The sequence below is a fragment of the Mesocricetus auratus genome, unplaced genomic scaffold (assembly GCF_017639785.1).
Source record: "Mesocricetus auratus isolate SY011 unplaced genomic scaffold, BCM_Maur_2.0 Super-Scaffold_100676, whole genome shotgun sequence".
In the NCBI taxonomy this organism is placed as follows: Eukaryota; Metazoa; Chordata; class Mammalia; order Rodentia; family Cricetidae; genus Mesocricetus; species Mesocricetus auratus.
Window position 1 is genome coordinate 70,447,099 of NW_024429266.1, and position 19,503 is coordinate 70,466,601.

The 19,503-nt window shown below is 43.4% G+C and overlaps 1 protein-coding gene across 39 annotated transcripts in view; it reads right to left on the reverse strand.

Annotated features, from left to right (window-relative positions):
• The window catches only part of Clasp1 (cytoplasmic linker associated protein 1), a 227,789-nt gene that overhangs the window by 186,653 nt on the left and 21,633 nt on the right, over nt 1-19,503 (reverse strand). For all 39 annotated transcript variants that reach the window (XM_040738743.1, XM_040738742.1, XM_040738752.1 and 36 more), the window contains exon 2: nt 6,804-7,282. In XM_040738743.1, coding sequence (XP_040594677.1) covers nt 6,804-6,998 — 195 coding nt within the window. In that variant the 5' untranslated portion in view covers nt 6,999-7,282. The remainder of the gene's footprint in view (nt 1-6,803; nt 7,283-19,503) is intronic.

Below are 19,503 nucleotides of genomic sequence, written 5' to 3' on the forward strand. Positions count from 1 at the left end.
AGCCAGCCTACTTTCTGAAACTCTGAGAGGTTCAGGCCAATAAAAGCTACACAGTCAGTGAGATCCTGTCTCCCCCAACCGTTGAAGAAAGAAAAAAAAGAGAGGGAAGAAAAAAATGAAGAAAGAAAAGGGAAGAGCAGAACACTGAGAGAGACAGCCATGTTTTATTTCTGATATATAGGTAATCTAAAGAGAAGCCTCAGAAGAGAGAAGGCCCTCAGTCTCCCATAGTCACTGTAACAAAGTGAAACGCTCCACAGATTATTCCAGATTAAGCAGCACCTCCATGGCGTGCTCTGGATGTATGAGTATTTACATTTTCAATTGCACAGTGTGTGCATGTGCATGCGTGCATGCCTGTGTATATGGGAGAGAGGAAGGGCAAGCACAGGCACGGGTGTGCCACGGCGAACATGTGAGGTCAGACTCTAGACAGTCGGTTCTCTCCTTCCACCGTGTGGGGTCTAGCAGTAGAACTCAGGTCACTGGGCCTGTGCACAAGTGATGGTACCCACTGAGCCATCTTGACTGCCCTGTATCAGTATTTAAATAACCAATTACTGACTGGACCCTTAAAGACTTGACATGTTGAACTAAAGAGACAGCTCAGAGGTTAAGAGTACATGTTCTTACAGAGGACCTGGGTTCAGTACCCAGCACCACATGGTGGCTCACAGGCATCTGTAACTCCAGTTCCAGGGGATCTGATGATGACACCAGACATGCACGTGATGCACACACATTCATGATGACAAGACACTTACGCATAAAACAAATATTTTTAAATGACTTGGTGTTGTTGTCTGTGTGTATGTGTGTGTGTGTGTGTGTTACATGTTTGCATAGATGCATACATATGCATGCAGAGAGGCCAGAAGTCAACACGAGTTGTCTTTCCCTATTGCTTTCCACCTTATTTGAGACAGGATCTCTCACTAAATCTGGAGCTCATGGATTTGGCAAGGCAGGCCAGCCTTCACTTCCCCCGGCCCCTGCATCCAGTTTTTCGTGGGTGCTGGGAATCTGAACAAGTCCTCATGCGTCAAAGGCAGGCACTTCACTGAGTACACTCCCCAGCCTCCTCAAGATGACTTCAACCAGCCAAGAAAGTCCAAGTTCATTGTACATGCCAATGACAGGCTAACAATTGAAATTGGTATCAATGAGTCTGAAGGAGAGAGCTAAAACAGGCAAGTAAGTGTTCCTGAAATAAAGAATTAAAGACAAACTGCTCTAATCTAACCTAAAGCCCCCATTCCCAAATTACACGCAAATTGGAATCCCCACAATTCACCCTAATGAATCATTTAATGGTTCCCATGCTGAAGAAAAAGTGTTCACCTGAGTCATATCGAGGCGTTCACTGTTACAGAGCACAAGGCCAAAGTTTCTATGAATCAAGTTTTTCTGGGACACGGCCAAGTCTGTTCATTCATGTATTATCTTTAGTTGTTTTTGTGACCCAAATTACCTGAATATTTGCTAGAAAACCACGTGTTCCACAATGATCTGACTGCCCTTTAGGATCTTATAGAAGGTTGGACCAGCAATAAGAAGGACCCATACTTAAGATTCACTTCCATAACTACCAGCAGGAATTACCTCACATATAAAATTAGGTCGCTGTCCTGTTGCTGCGATAAAGCACTGACCAAAAGGGACTGGAGAGATGGCTTAGTGGTTAAAAGCATTTCCTGCTCTTCTAGAGGACCCAGGTTCAGTTCCTAGCACCAACATCAAATGACTCACATTGCCTGTAACTCCAGCTCCAGGGGATCCATGAATACCTGGGCTCACATGCACATACACATAATAAAAAGGAATCTTAAACAAAAGGAACACTGACCAAAAGCAATGTGGGGAGGAAAGGGTTTATTGGGCTTAATTATACTTCTATATCACAGCTCATTGATGAGGGAGACCAAGCAGAAGCCTGGGGGCAGGAACAGAGGCAGCAACCGAGGAGGAATGTAGTTTACTGGCTTGCTTTCCCTGGCTTGCTCAGCCAGCAGTCCTAAATAACCAGGAACTACCAGCCCAGGAGTGGTATCATCTACAATGGACTGGGCCCTCCCACATCAACCACTGATCCAAACCTGTCCCACACACATGCCCTTAGACCAGTCTGATAGACACAAGTCCTTAGCTTTGTAAGTGTGTTAGCTAGTTTTCTGTTGCTCTGACAAAATACCACGGCCAAAGGGTCCCAGGGAGAAGGCATGGCAGCAGGGACAATTAGCCCATACCTTACATCTTTAAATGCAAACATGAAGCAGAGCAAACCGGAAGTAGGAAGGACTTTTTACTCTCAAAGCTCCCCAGAACTACACTTCCTCCTAAACCTCCCCAAACAGTGTCAGCAACTAGGGACCAAGTGTTCAAATGCCCAAAACCATGGGAGACATTTCTCATTAGAACAACCACAGCAGAAGACTCTGGTTTGTGTTATGTTGACAAAAACTGAATGCACAGAGACCAAGGGCCTGAGGAAAAACCCAAGCAGATAGAAGTGCCTGCCAACAAGCCTGACAGTCCAAGTTTGATGGTAGGAGGGAACCAACTTCATAAAGATGTTCTCTGACCTTCCCACACCTACTGGGGGGCACACGCATGCATACATACACACACACACACACACACACACACACACACACACTAATAAGATTTTTTTTTAATTTTAGGTAGTAGGAGTGCTCCATAACTAAGAGGTAAGATAGCTGAATTGTAGTTTGAAGTGAATGGTAAATAGTCAGTGGCAACTCATCTGCAGAGTCAAGAAAATACTCTAAAGTAAATTTATTCAAGCCCCAGTCAAACCTTCTTAGCCAGGGACCATTACAGGTCACACCTGTAAATGCCTGGACTTGCGAGGCTCAAGCAAAATATTAAGAGTTTTAGGCCAGCATGAACTGCACAATGACCATGTCTCCATGGCATTCTTTTACCTTCCTTGTTGAGAAAATAAAAGCTGGGGAGAACTCTTGGTCGGTAGCCACACAGGCAGACCTGAGTTCAATCCACAGTACCCACATGCTAAGGAGGCGCACACTGGAGAATGCCAGAGCTCAGTGACTAGCCACAGCCAGCCAGGTGGGGAATCCTATCTTAAAAAAAGAAAATAGCCCCTGGGGAATGACACCTAAGACTGATGACCTAAGAGTGGCCTTTGGCCTCTACACATGACCCTCCCACACACAAAAGGGAAAGAACTAACATGAGCACTGTTGCTTTAGAAGACCAAAATTCCTTCACCTTTCTCCTCCTGTCCCTTGAGCTCTTAACTTAAAAGAATCTACAAGTACAGCTTCAAAGCTCGGTTTGGAAAACTAATCTCTTCTATTCCTACTATTTTAAAATTAAAGTCTAATAAAATGTACCTCAGATTCTCAGAACTCTTGACTAAGATTAAGAAAAATAAAGGAGGAGAAGCCTAAGAGATTAGTGTCCAGATTTTAACAAAGCAACCTGCCACACCTGCTGAGCAGTCAATGTTCCAAGTCCACCCTGTATCCAGTATTTGCTGAGCCCCTATCAGGTTCAGGCTCTGCGCTTCAGCTGGAAACAGGGCTGTCTCAGCACCCCAACACTTCCAGAGGGGATGGGGGTGCTCTGTCCTGCAGGACTAAAACCACAAAAGAACCCTGGATACACAACCATTTTATTAAAGCAGCAGACATCAGAGCTGAGTGTTCCCAAGTGGCATGGCACTCAGATAATCTGCACAACAAATGGGTTGCTGAACCGGGTCACAAGCAAGTTGGAAGTGAGTCCAATCTTGGTCATTTTACTCCCCAACAACCTGCTTTTGCTTGCTAATTATTTCCCTGGTCAGGCAGCATGGCACACACCTGCTGTCATCCCAGCACTGGGGAACTGGGGACAGGAGGAACATGAGTTCAAGATCACCCAAGTTCAGGCCAGCCTGAGCTACATAGAAGACCCTGCATCAAAAAGAAAGAGGAAAGAAAAGAGAACAGGAGAAGAAAGGGGAGGGGAAGGAGAGGGGTCGTGGGGGAGCAAAGATAATCCTTCTCAGAGTGTTAGGACTTAAACCTTCCCTCCTGGGACTTTCCAAATCCATTTTGCAAAAGGACCGAAACTTCCAGGCTCTCCAGGAAGTGGTGTTGCTTACATCGGCCTTACCCAGAATCCTCTGTGTTTCCATTCATACACATGCTGTACCTGAATGGTGTTGCAATCACCTGTTTGACCAGCACCCTCCCTCCCAGTCAAGAGCCACCACTAAGGAGTTTAGGGTGCAGTGACAAGAAATAACAGACCCACTCTCTCATGCATCACTCATAAAACTGTGTTATCTGGCTGGGGAGATGGCTCAGTAGGTCAAGGGCTTGGCACACACGCACAAAGACCTGCGTTCGGATTCCCAGAACCACGTAAAAGCTGGGTGAGGAAGTGCACTCCTATGGGGAGAGGGGAGGTGGGATCAGAAGGCTCCCCGGAAGCTTATGGCTTGGCTAGCCTGGCACATACAACAGTACTGAGCAAGAAGAGACCCTATCTCAAATCAACCAAAAGGCTAGGACTATACTGTGACACGCCAAGACTGGGTTAATAAAGTTAACTTTGAATCCGGGGACAGAGCCAGCAACTACCTGATGGGAATTAGCCATAAAGAAGTCAGTAATATAGTTAGGGAAGTCAAGAAGAAGGGAGGGACTTGGAATTCCTGCACTCTCTTCCATCCGGGACTATGAAGAGAAGAGGTGCTGGTTGGGTGTCCAATAAGAAAGGGAAGGTCAGCTAGTCACTCCTCTGCTTCTTTATCTGTAAGTTTTTCACCCCAACATCTGACTCTCCAGTTTTTATTGGAAATAGAACAAGTCAGCAAACAAAACACAACACCTGAGGTTCTCCAACACACACACACACGCGCACTCACACACACACACACACACACACACACACCATGGCATATGCACACTCACATACACATAAACATGCATGTACACAAAAAATCTTTTAAGGAACTGAAGAGATGGCCTAGTAGTTAAGAGCATTAATTGTTCTTGCAGAGAAGCTAAGTTTGGTTCCCAGCATCCATGTGGTGGCTCACAGTTAACGGTCTGTAACTCCAGTTCAGTTCGGGGAGACGGCCTCTCCTGGCCTCCATGGTCACTGCATCCATGCGGTGCACAAACAAGCATGCAGGCAAACGCTCATACACATACAAGACAAATAAATGACTCTTTAAAGGTTAGCAAATAATTTGATTATCCTGGCATTATACATGGGAACCTGAGATTCAAAGACATTACAAAGCTCAGTGAAACAGGCCCCACAGGTAGTTAATTAACATTAGCTTTATCCCAGCGAAACTTCCCCTTCCTAGTACAGTCAGACTCATGAGCAGACTTCCCTCAGGGGAGGGAGGAGCACCTTAGATGAGACCTGTGGTTAAGCAGGAGGCAGGAAGTAATCCTGGATAGGCATCAAAAGACACTGCCCAATGGCACTCACTGCCCCATGGCACTCTCTACCCAATGGTCCTGCAGGGAGGGAAGGGAGGGAGCAAGGCCAACGGGCCAGAGGTGTGCACAAGGTCTGCTACGAACTCACAAAGCACTCTTCCTCCAAACTAAGCTTGCTAAATTCCCTACGGTACTTCTCAGTTTCTCTGGACCAAATGCTTAACATGCACACAGAAGTAGCAGAGCCATGATTCAAACCCAGACAAGGTAACCTGTCTCACAAGCCCTCACAAGCACGAGCGGACTTTACCTGACCTCTCATCGCCAATGCTCTCACCATAGAGCATGGGGTGGCCTGCACACGAGATGCACTCATTAACCTCTGCCAAATGTATACAGACTGAGACAGGATTTCAGCTCATCTTCAAGGTCAGGGGGACCAACAGGTATGTCCAGTGGTAAACGAATTATTACTTAACAAGTGTAAGAGCTCACCATCTTTGTTGAGACTGGGGCTTAAATCTATGTGGAAGGCAGAGCAAAAGGAATCCTGGAAGCACTATTTCCTACATTCAAATCAGCCTCAGGCAACTGAGTCAGTAAAGAGCAGCACTCTTGTTATCTGTGGCCCCTGACAAAGTCAACAGCACTAACAGCAGCCGTGCAAGCTTCCTTTCCTTCCTTCCATCCGTTCAACCCTGATCCAGAGATGCAATCCCTGGAAGGAATGAGGGGGAAGACCAGGAAGGGGCAGGTGAAGAACACCTCTTCAGGACTTCAAGCATCCTGCAGTTTGCATTCAACCATGAATGGTAAAATGGTCCATGTTCACAACGTAAATGGACTGTGGACAGCCACCTCCCTACAGATACCCTTCCCCTCCCACGTTCCCCCTGTTGCACATGAAGAGTCCTAATCTAATCTTCAAAGCCAAAAACTATCCTCTAGTATACCTGTTACCTGTGATCATTACCTATGGGTCAAAGTCACTCCTTGACAACTAAAACTGTTTCTTGACAGGTACCAAGTATACTTCAAAATAGTAATTTGAAAGTAAAATGCTCTACATTCTGACCCCTGAGTCATCAGTGAAGACACCATTTATTCATGAGAGGTCACTCACCACAGTGTCAAAACCTCCTCCCTGCAAAACATGGTAAGACTTCAGTGTCAAAGCTGCAAATGTTTGTAAATGTCCCCACATAAAAGCCTCCCCATCTCTTCTTCCTGTAGCTTGCATGCGTATCGTGTTTGAAACTGAGGGGTCAGGCTTCCAATTCTTCCCAAATAACTTTTTTCCAACCCAATTTTGATCTGCCAAGACAGCTTCACCACCTTCACTCAAGAGCACCTACCTCCTAAGGCAAGGCTTACCTTGTAATTGCTAGAGTTCACCCAAGAGGTAGCGAGTCCATCCACAAGCTTATCTAACATGGTCTGGTCATGTTCAAGGTCAGCAGACTTCTGCTTGTCTGAGAAATAGTCTATGAGTTCCTGGCCAACCTGCAGCCGTTTCCCTACATCCTTCTGCAGCACCTGGGCCAGACAGGACTCCATTCGAGGTTCCATGGTAGAATTCAAATCCAGATCCGGCCAAGGCTAGAGGGCAGTCAGGATGACTCCCTCCCGGTAGCTGTACCGGGAGGTGGCCTCTTTGTTCGCTGAAGGCTACTAAGAGCGTGTGTTTCAAAGATGCAATCCGGGGAATGGCAGCAATGCACCATGTGTGTCTGAAGAGCAGCTGGTAGGATATTAAAAGTCCAATTTAAATAACTAGTAGGCGATAAAGGAGAGAGTGGCGGAGTGATGATCTATGAGTGAGTCTGACATACTTCATAATTCAGCAGTCCATTCTGAAAAGGAAGAAAGAAGAACAGATCAGCCAGAGAGCAGAAAACTCAACTGCTAGGAAACATTAATCAAAGACAAAGCACACATGCTGTAGAAACACCCTTGATCACATGTGGGCTGGGAAGCATGAACACTTGGCAAATGTATCAGAAAAACATAATTATTATTTTTATTAGCAGAATGGTGAAGCCCAGAGGATTTATCCAGTGAGCTATGTGTTTGGTAAGCTGGTACGTTCCAGTTCCCCAGCTTGTAAATGCACAAGTTAAGAAAGCAATCTTCTGCTTCCAGAGGCTTCAGTTTTGCTTCCACCAAAACCCTGCAGCACTCTGAGAGTTGTAATAGGTACTGAGGCTCACTGCCTTATTGTCTATCTCTCAATAAACTCAGTCCTGAGATGGGATGGGCTCCTCTAAATACCCTACCCAAGCTTGCTCACATTAACCAAAGTCAAAGTCAGTGAGCACCTACACTGTCCTTCCTGCTCTGCAGTTTCACAATGGATGGAGCCCCCTTTCCAAACAAAGAAGAGAGGCAAAGGGAAGAAAGGAGATAAGCTGTTAACACAGTATTCTCAGTTGACATCAACTCTACTTGGGACAACTGTTTTGTTATGAAACGAGTTCTCAAAAATCACATTCCGGCACTGTAAACGCATAATGAGGAAAAGGTACTAAAACTGAGTTTGGACTTTTTTCAGTGCTGAGGCACGAACACAGGAACTTGTGCACAGTAGGCAAGTGTTCTACCACTTAGCTGACCCACCTTCAGTCCCATAAAATTGTTTTCGCTAGACAGATTTAAGAGCTAACTAGTTAACTGTAGCCAGCAGAGTAATATGTTTATTAAAATTCTCTCCTACTATTAGTTCCTTTCTTTCTAAACTAGGAAAATGCACAGACAACTCAGCCTTTTTAACATGTAGCATCTCAGAATTGGAAGATGGCTCAGTGGGCAAGAATACTTGCATCACAAGCATGAAGACATGAGTTCAGATCCCAGCAGCCACATAACAAGCTCGACATGGGTCTCACATGCACCTGTATCCCCAGCACTGAGGAAGGTGCAGGAGGATGGACAAAGCTTGTTAGTAGCCAGCCCAGCCAAAACACATGGGCTCCGAGTTCAGGGAGAGTCTCCATCTCAAAGGAGTAAGAAAGAAAGAGATTGAGGAAGACCTCCATGACCTCCTGTGGCCTCTTTGAGCAAAGGCACACACAGGTGTGCATAGCACACACACAAGTCATTTACCATGAGGGTCAGGAAGATGGCTCAGTGGATAGACACCACAAAAACCTGGTGACCTGAATTCAATCCCTGGAACCCATGCAAAGGTAGAAAGAGAAAACTGACTCCACAAAGTTGTCCTCTGACCTCCACAAATGTGTCATGACATGCACAAGCACCCTCATAATATATTTTTAAAATATAAAAATGAAAGCATTCTACGTGGTCCAAAGTCTGTGTTTCTTGCCACTCCACTACCACTACACTGAAAGTTCACAGCACAGGTAGCAAGCACTCTTCATTGTTCAACATCAGCTACAGCAGTGGGCCATGGACTCAGAAGCACTAGTCACCACACAAGCAAACACTCAGGAAGCTCTTAGGGGCTAACATTCCCCCAGAAACGTCACTAAGTACCCTGAAGCTGCCAGTCTGATCTGCTTTCTTATATTCCAAAATGTAGGGCCACAGTCAGAACTAGCTACTCCAGCCACCCTGCCAAGATGAACTGACATGCCCAAAAACTGTGCCAAGAAAAACCTTTTCATCTTTTTAAAAGCCAGGGAAACTGCAAGCTAGAACCTGAGACCACCAGAGTTCATGCAAAAAGATGGTACAAGTACTGCCTCCCAGCCCTCATAAGGGACACAGAACGGTGCTTTTGGCCTAAATCTACCTAAAGAGTCTAACAAAAAAGGTACCTGAGGTTGCCCTCTGGCCTACACCTATTTTGTACCTGCACACATATCCATGAACACACACACACACACACACATACACACACACACACACACACACACACTGTATCAGAGGGGACATGGGAAGGGCTGGAAGGAGAAAAGGGAAGGGGGAGAGTTATGTCATTATAATTTAATTAAAAATAAATTAAAACCACCTGAAAATGTCTCAGGACATATGTAAGAAGACAGGTATGTTATGAAATAGCCAACCCTAGAAGATCAGGTCCAGTGGAATTCACTCAAACAGAGTCAAAAACATCACGCGTCCACTCGTCAGCATCTCCTTCTGTAGTGTTTGTAGCAATCACAGCTTAGCGTGCTCTGAGCAGGATGTGTCCTGTTCTGCTTGCTCTACTCTTCCCCACACAAGCCCCCACACTCACTCAGTGAGCACTACATAGGCCCATGGGAAGACAGGCGTTGTACTATACTGACTGATGACTCTACTGCACAGCCTGCTGACTCAGGGATCTTACTGCCTGAGGAAGAGACAGGCATGCAGCTGCAAGTAGCATCTGAAGAAGACAACACACTCAGGAAGCCAGAAACATTTCAGCTGAGGGACAAAGATCCACTGTACTTTACCTCAATCAGGCTCAGCCCAACCACCCCAGCCCAGCTTCCCTTGTCACCAACCAACACTCCGGTGAGCTAGCTCCCTCCCTATCTCTTCTGGTTTCCTCTATGGCTTCCACGCCCATGGAGATGACTTCAATGCCTCCTTTCTGTCTCCTCAGACTTTTAACCTTCAACCTCAACCTTCCAGGCACCTGCTCCGGGATGAATGATCTCTGCCTTCTATTGGCTCACTCACTACCAGCAGCTTGTAAGTGTCCCTCAAATCACCCATCTTCGGAAGGCGCTCAATGCCTTCCATCAGTGGCACTGGTGGCAGTGAAGCATCTTTAAGCAGTTGTCAAGGCACTAGAGAGCTGGTTCAGCAGCTAGTGTTCAATGCGCTTTCGGGGGACCCAAGTTCAATTCCCATCACCACAAAAATTAAAACCTTTAAAAAGAATCACTTCTTTTTCCTATTTCTCAGAACTCTCTCAAAGATCAAAAGAGAGCCAAGTGCAGACAGCTGCCATGATGGGAGATGAGGGTTTGTAACACTAGTCCCTCTGCTTCTGTGTGTGCTACAGACTATCCCATACTCAAAAAAAGAAAAGGGTTTTAACTTTTGAAAAAGGATTGCAAAGTTTATGCTTTAAAAAAATGAGGGAAATTTTTTAAAAAAGAAAAAAACTGAGGGGCTGGAGAGATAGTTCAGCAGTAAAGAGCACTTACAGATGACCAGGGCTCAGCTCACATGATCCACATGGCAGTTCACAACCATCTGTAACTCCAGCCCCAGGGATCCAACACCCTTTTCTGGTTTGTACGGGCACTGCCTCATGTGGTGCAGACACACGGGCAGGCAAAACCCTTACAAACAACAATTTTTTTTAATGTATGAGAAAAGTATAGTAATAAAAATGAAAACAACACAGGGTATGGAATTATATTAAATCATGTTATATGATAAAGCCTATTGCTTCAAAAAGTATAGAAATATAAAACATTAAAGGTCAGCCCAATTAATAAGATCATGAATGCTTTCTTTCCTAATGAATGATTATCTTTCTTCTTAACATATTTTTTAAGGTTTTATTTAGAGTGTGTACACACACCACGACACGTATGTGGAGAGCAGAGGGCAACTTACAGGAACTCTTTCCAGCATGTGGAGTCTGGGGTTCAAACAGATCAGCAGGCTTGGGGGCAATCACCTTTATCCCCTAAACCATCTTACTTGCCGCATACTTCCATACTTTTTATATTTTTTAAACAGAAAACAATCTCAAATGAAACCCTATTTATTTAATGTTAACCATAGTTTTCCAAAATGGACTATCAACTGAAAACAAAGCCTTTTTTAAAAAAAAGAAACTAAGCTGATTTTTTTTCTTCTTTAAAAAAACATTTAAATGTATACAAAGGGATTAGTGTCAACATCAGCACAGCAATTTGTTACAAAATGAAGGTGCTTAACCCTAGAGAGGAGAGAGTAATAACAACTTAGGTTACAGCTTCTTAAAGCACGGCCTCCATGGAGATGAAATCCTGGCAGAGGACCAGCTTGTTAGGGAGACAAGAAGCATCACAGACAGGGCGTGGCTCTCACACTGGTTCCTTTGGAGAATGGGAATCATCCACTCAGCCTACCACTACTTGACTTCAGTTGCCTCTTACACAGAGCTACATCTACAAGTTCAGCTTCACAATAGGGAAAATAAGATCACCAAATCTCAGCAACTTCTGCATAGGGCTTCCTGGGAACAGGATAACTACATTCTTCCTAAATTCACTAACTCTTCCTAAATTCAGCAGTGTGTATTATACTCACAAACTGTACAACCTTCACCACTATCTTATTAAAAAAACATTTCTGTGCTGCAAATGATATTCTTTATCCTTTAGCAGTCTACCCCACCACCTCTCTCATCAAGCCTTGTATTAAATCATATTCATTCATTCATTCATTCATTCATTCATTGCAAACAGGGGCACAGGTATTCCAGGCTGGCCTCAAACTGGCTGTTCAGTCATGGGTGACCTTGAAGTTTTAATCCTCCAGCATCTGTCTCTAAAATTGTGGGACTGTAGTCATATAATACCACATCCATTTATGCAGTGTGAGGATTCTGCCCAGGACTTTCTGCATGCTAACCAAGCACTCTATCAACTGAATTATGTCCCCAGCTAAAGACTTAATTTTGGCAATTTTCTCTCTCTCTCTCTCTCTCTCTCTCTCTCTCTCTCTCTCTCTCTCTCTCTCTCTCTCTCTCTCTCTCTCTCTCTCTTTTTTTTTGGTTTTATAAGGCATCACTGCACAGCCCAGGCTGGCCTCACACTCACAATCTTTCCACCTTAGCTAGGATTATAAGAATGCTCCACTATGCTTGGCTGTTTGGGGCATTGCATATAAATGAAGACATAAAATATATGGCCTCCATATATGGCCCTTTTACATAGCACACTGTTTCCAAGGTTTACCCACATTGTAGGATGTATCTATCAATAAGTTCTTCACTCACACTCTGGCCAAAGATATTCTGTTGTACAGATACGTCACATATTCTTTCTGTATTTGAACTTTGAGACCACGATGAATAACCCCATCAAGAATATTCCTGAACAACTCACCCCTTTTAACTAACACCATTCTTGTGGGCACACAGTGGTGTCTTTTTGTGACTTTAATTTGCATTTTCCACAGACTACGGAGGTAGAGAGTATCTGCTTTTTTTTTTTTCATGGACACGACTTGTTTTTTTTGTTTTGGTTTTGGTTTTGGTTTTGGTTTTTTTTTTTTTTTTTTTTTTTTGGTTTTTCGAGACAGGGTTTCTCTGTATTGTTTTGGAGGCTATCGGTCCAGCCCAGCCTCGAACTCACAGAGATCCGCCTGCCTCTGCCTCCCGAGTGCTGGGATTAAAGGCGTGCACCACCACCGCCCGGCACGACTTGTTAAAGATGGTAGCAAACAGGTCTGAGAGGTGGTTACCAGTTAAAAATACCTGCTGTTCTTCCAGAAGACCCAAGTTTGGTGCCCAGCTCACAACCACCCTCTTATTCTGGTATCTACCAGAATGGCATGGGCGCGCACGCGCGCGCGTACACACACACACACACACACACACACACACACACCGTATGATTAAAAATTAAAATACTAAAGATTAAGGGTTTTAGCTGGTGGTTTACATTAAGTATTAAGGCAAGGGCTTCATGCATGCCAGATCATTTGGGCATCATTTCTGGAGAAACATTTCATCAAATTTTTCACTCATTTTCAATTGGGTTTTGTGTTTTGTAGTCCTGGTTAGCCTGGAGTGCATCAATCTGGCCTGCCTAGCTGGGCCTGATCACACAGAAATCTTCCTGCCTCTTCCTCCCAAATGTAGACATTAAAGCATGTGTCACCACACCTGGCCCTTGGGTTACATATCTTTTTACTAATGAATTTTCAAAACAATTCAGGATAAAACTCATCACACATAAGAATTATGAATATTTTTTCTCAATCTGTGGGATTTCTTTTCATTTTCTTTTTTTGTTTTGTTTTGTTTCATTTTTGATTTTGTTTTTTGAGACAGGGTTTCTCTGTAGCTTTGGAGCCTATCCTGGAACTCACTTTGTAGACCAGGCTGGCCTCCACAGAGATCCTCCTGTCTCTGCCTCCAGAGTGCTGGGATTAAAGGTGAGCACCACCGCTGCCCAGCTTCTTTTCATTTTCATGATGGTGTCATTTGACAAAGTTTCTAAACTGTATGAAGACCAATTTATCCCCCACTTTGCTGTTATAGTTAAGAAATCACAGCTTGACAGCCTCCAAAACAATACAGAGAAACCCTGTCTCGAAAAAAAAAAAATCACAGCTTGTTTCAATATAGGAAAAAGGAAAAGCAAACTACTGTTTTATTCAAAGGCATGAAGAATTATACACAAGTTTTCTTCATAGAACTGTATAGTCTTAGATCTTGCATTTAGGCCTATAATCAATTTAAAGTTCATACAAATGTAAATACACAATCTATATACAGTAGGGATCCAAATCCATCCTTTTGCATACAGGCACCTATTTGCCTCACCGTTACTTATTGAAAAGACTATTCCTTTCCTGCACTGAATTGTCCTTCTTTATAATCTTCTTTAAAAAAAAAAATCAGGGGGTGCACACACCTTTAATCCCAGCACTTGGGGATAGGGGAGTGGAGGCATGTGGATCTCTGTGAATTCAAGGCAAGTTCCAAGACAGCCAGGGCTGTTACACAGGAAACCCTGTCTCAAAAAACAAAAACAAAACAGACAATTGGCCAAAAGTGCTAGCATTTATTTGTGGGCTCTCTTTCTAGTCCACTGATATATATCTACCCTTCAGTCTACAGGAACTGGTTACAATTATTGTAGCTTTGTAGTTCAGTCTTAACTACATTCTTTACCAAACCTCTTTTGAGCCCCCTGCATTTCAATGTGAATTTTAAAATCTACTTGTTACCTGTGAACATAAGCATCTAAGATCTCAACAGAAGAGTGTTGGTTCTGGAGAGCAACTTAGGAGTATTACCACCACAGCAAGGTCAAGCTTGCAAATCCAGAAACGCAGAATCCTTAGTTCTCTAAATGATATTTTATAATTCCAACGGTAAATATTCCTAGTTTTTCTTTTCTTTGGTTTATTATTACTGGAGTTACTTTCTCGGTTTCATTTCACATTATCTTTGCCAGCCAACAAGAGCTGACCTTTGTATACTGCCTTTGACCCTGAAGCTTGGCTTTATCCCCTTCATTAATTCTAATACCGTAGAATGTATTACTCTGGATATTCTATCTACACGATGATGTCATCTGCAAAAACAATTTCTACATTTCCTCCTTGCCAACATGCAGGCCCTGTGTTGCTTTTTCTATCCTAGCTGCCTGGAAGTGGTCACAGTAAACATCTCTATTTTACTCTATTTTAGAAGGATAGCATTGAGTCATCACTGAAGATGTTAGCTGTGGGTTCTCACAGATGGTTATCACATCAAGGAAGCAGGCCTTTAATCCTACTATTTTGAAGTTTTGGGCTTGGGGGCGTTGTTTTGTTTTGTTTGTTGGTTCATTTTTTTTGAGACAGAGTTTCTCTGTATAACAGCCCTGGCTATCCTAGAACTCTCCTTGAAGACCAGGCTGGCCTTGAACTCACAGAGATCCACCTGTTTCTGTTAAAAATGTGCGCTACCACACCCAGTTCGTATATTTTTTTAGTCATCAGACCATGCTAGATTTTGTCTAAAATGTCTTCTTATAGCTAATAAGTGACAGTGGAGTACCCAACCACAAAGAGGATGTCTATGTGACTGCCCCCTCAAGTCTTAGAAGGCAGAATGACTATAGGAACCAGAGGATGAAGAAGACAAGAGTCAAACAGTGTCTTGTAGACATGGCAAGTCCACTGCACTCAAGAATTCACGGCTGCCGGGGTTACCTGCGTATGACCAGCATAGGATTAAGCCAACATTCCAACATGGAGAGGAGGGGAGTTCCCATACCTCTACCACGATCTGAGGAACCTCAGACAGAACCTTGTCAGGAAGGGACAGTTTTCGTTAAGGGTGTGGTCAATGGTAAGTCTGCCACCTTCTGATGGATGGATTCAAACTCAGGAATATATGGCCAGCAAAAACTGGACTTGATCAGTTTTTTTTTTTCCTAAGACATGAAGTTAGGGAGTAGGCTGGAATGATAGGAAAGTGGGAATGAACCTGGGAGGGGCTAGGAAAAGGAACAGGAATTAATCAACACTGTATGAAATTCTCAAGGAATTAATAAAATATTATATTAAATACTACATTTCTGGACTCAATTTCATAGTATTTTATTCGAGGAGTTGCATCTAACTTTATATGAGACATTATCTTTTATTTTTATGTGTGGTTTTGGACCTAACAAGTAACGTCCTCAAAGAATGAGCTAAGAAATACTGCCTCCTCTTCTTTAGGCAGAGTTTATGGAGAGACTGTGTTCGAGTTCTTCATAAAACACAGGATAGAATCACCAAAGCCTTCTGGGTCTGGGCTTTAAGTCAATTTCAGTGTTTTTCTAGAAATGGAGATATATCATTTAGGTTTTCTAATTTGTTAGCATATAATTTTTTTCTAGTATTTTCTTGTAATCTCCCCTACCCCCAATAAAGTCAGTAATTCATGTCCTTCCATTTCTGTTTTGTTATACTACTTCTTGATCTGTCTAATTCAACGTTTGGCAATTTTGTTACCTTCACAAATAACCAATTTTTGCTTCGGTGATTTTTTTTCTATTTTATCCATTTCCAATCTAATCTGTCTTTCCTTCTGCTTGTTATGGTCTGGTGTTAGTGGTTTACTAAGGCAGAGATTAGGTTATTTTGTTTTTCTCATCTCCTGTTCAAGTGCTGGTGATAAGCCCAGGATCCCAAGCATGCTAGACAAGAGGCATTCTGCCACTTACATCCCTAGCCCAGCAGGTTAGACAGCTGGCAGTTCTCAGAAGGACATACAGAGTGATGTATTTCAAGCCCTGGAAGAAAATAACTGCCAACCTCTATTACTATACCTGGCAAAATAATTCTTCAAAAATAAAGTCGAAGAAAAGACCTTTCAAGATAAGCACAGACTAAAGGAATTCATGACACTAGGCCAGCATTGTCAAATATACTTAGAGGAATGCTACACCCAAAAGAGAATGCAAGATGAACACAAGTGTAAAAGCATGAGAAAGACTAAATGTCACGAGAACAGCTGGCAAGCACAGGAAAAGAGAACAAATCAAATATGGTTAATTCAGTACAGTGATGCCTCTCGCAGGTAGAAAAGAAAAGAAGGCCTGTACTCAGAACCCCACAGGGTGCAACAGAAGGACAAGGGCTGGCACATTCCTTCCAAGAGAGAAACAGAGATAGAATGGCAAAACAGATTTCATAGATAAACAGCTTCTGGGGACTTCAGTGTGTGAAGTGCTGACAGAACATGTGATTCTGAGATGGGTACAGCTTCAGGCTCAGAGATGGCAAAACCTTCCTCAAGGGTCCAAGCGAGAGTGTTGATAGTGTGTGCAGAAAAGGTCCACCGTGCGTCCCCCAACTAGATGCTTAAGATGCTTAAGGCCTGAAAACTGCTCCCCCACAGAGACTGCTCCTACCTAGATTGACTAAACCTGTCCCCTTGATCCAGCTACATAATGAAGAGTCCGTCCCCTTGTGCAGATGTATAGTAATAATACGACCTCCGTTCAACTCTATATAATAAATAGACTGAGCTCCTATAGTGCTGCAGTTTCCCCATCTGAGAGCCCAGACACCCAAACCCAGTTTTTCTGTGTGCATGTCCCTGTCTTTTCCTTATTTCCTCACTGTCCCTGGTCAGGCCAGGTCCCAGGAAGCTGAGTCAAGGACTTGGCAGCAATTAAGTAAACAGATAAAACACCCAACACATTTCTACCTGCAAGAAACTCACCTTATCAGCAGAGACATGGAAAATGAAAGGGTAGGATATAATATTGCAAGTACATGAAATCTAAAAGCAAGTTGTAGAACTCTAGGTTCTACATATCCAACAAAACAGATTTCAAGCCAAGTCAGTCAAAAGCAACAAAAACAGTACAGTTAGCATAAAATAGACAGGTAGAGCAATGGGACAGACTAAAGGACACAGAAATAAACCAATGCAAATACAGCCATCTGATTCCCAATAAAAATGCCAAACCCATGCTAAAGAAAAAGTAGCTACATATAACAACTAGGGCCTTGAAAAACAAACAAGGGCTTGAGATAGTCCAGTGGTTAGAGCACCTGTCATTCTTGCAGAGGACCTGGATTCGATTCCCATCATCCACATGGTGGCTCACAACCATCTGCAATTCTAGTTTCAGGGGATCTGATGCCTCTTTCCTACCATCTTAGGAACTAGGCATGTACATGGCATACATACATACAGTCATGAAAAAATATTCATATATATAAATAAACACCTTTTTAAAAACTCTGGATATCCACAAGTAGATGCCTGAAACTAGACACCTGTTCAAAAACAAAAAAAAAACAAAAACAAAAAACAAAAAACAAAACCATGGATCAAAGACCTTACTTAATGTAAGACCTAAAATGTTTAAACTATTAGAGGCAAACACAGAGAAACACACTTCAAGATATGAGCAGAAGCAAAGATGTCCTGCATAGGAGGACTCTATATAACTCAGGAAAGAAGAGAAGAGCAAGATTTGACAAATGAACTACATCAAATTTTAAGTTTTACACAGCAAAGGAAACTATAGTCTAAAGAATGAGAGAAGCTCAGCCACCCACACATCTGACAGAAGATTGACATCCAATGCTGGGTGTGGCAGTGCGCGCCTCTAATCCCAGCACTTGGGAGGCAGCGGCAGGCAGATCTCTGAGTTTGAGGTCAGTCTGGTCTACAAAGTTAGTTCCAGGAAGGCTAGGGCTACAAAGTGAGACTCTGTCTCACAAAACCAAAAAGAAGAACAAAAAGGAGGAGGAAGAAGAAGAGAAGATGGTGATGGTTAATATCCACAGAACTCAAAAAATCAATAAAGAATAAGCAGCAGGGTCATGGTGGCATGGGCCTTTAATCCCAGCACTCAGGAGGCAGAGGCAGGTAGATCTCTGTGAGTTCGAGACCAGCTTGGTCTACAAAGAGAGTTCCAGAACAGCCAGGGCTGTTACACAGAGAAACCCTGTTTCATAAAAAATAAATAAATAGCCGGGCGGTGGTGGCACATGCCTTTAATCCCAGCACTCGGGAGGCAGAGGCAGGCGGATCTCTGTGAGTTCGAGGCCAAGCTGGACCGACAGCCTCCAAAACAATACAGAGAAACCCTGTCTCGTAAAAACCAAAAAATAAATAAATAATCTAATCAATAAGTGAACTATGAACAAACATCAACAAATACACAAAAACAGTGCTCACATCTTCAGCTATCAAGAAAATGCAAATCTAAACTACATTAAGGGTCTATCTCACCGGGCAGTGGTGGTGCACGCCTTTGATCTCAGCACTCGGGAGGCAGAGGCAGGTGGATCTTTGTGAGTTTGAGACTAGCCTGATCTCTAAGAGCTAGTTCCAGGACAGCCTCCAAAGCTATACAGAGAAACCCTGTTCCAAAAACAAACAAACAAAAGACAAACAAATAAACAAACAAACAGTCTATCTCACTCTGGTTGGAATCAGTATTAAAAGTACTAAATGCCTGTAAGGATGCAGGGTACTTTTTGTTTTTGGTTTTGGTTTTTTTTTTTTTTTTTTTTTTTGGTTTTTAACGAGACAGGGTTTCTCTGTATTGTTTTGGAGGCTGTCGGTCTAGCCCGGCCTCGAACTCACAGAGATTCACCTGCCTCTGCCTCCGGAGTGCTGGGATTAAAGGCGTGCACCACCACCGCCCGGCAAAATTAGCATTTATATGCTGGTGGTGAGAATGTAAATTAATGCAGTCACTAGGAAAGTCTGTGTGGAGTTGGAGATGGGCTCACCAGAGCAAGCTGCCACATGAAATCAAGAGAGCTACCTGAAATGTCATCACAGGAAAACAGATGGAAGCAGAGGTCAGCATGCTAACTACACAGACCAATAGGGAAAGAGAAGGGGGAATGGTGGGGAAAGGAGAAAATAAGGCAATGCATGAGGGAGGGGTAGATAAAAGAACAATGTATGCATGTGTGGGGTGTCACTGAGAATTCC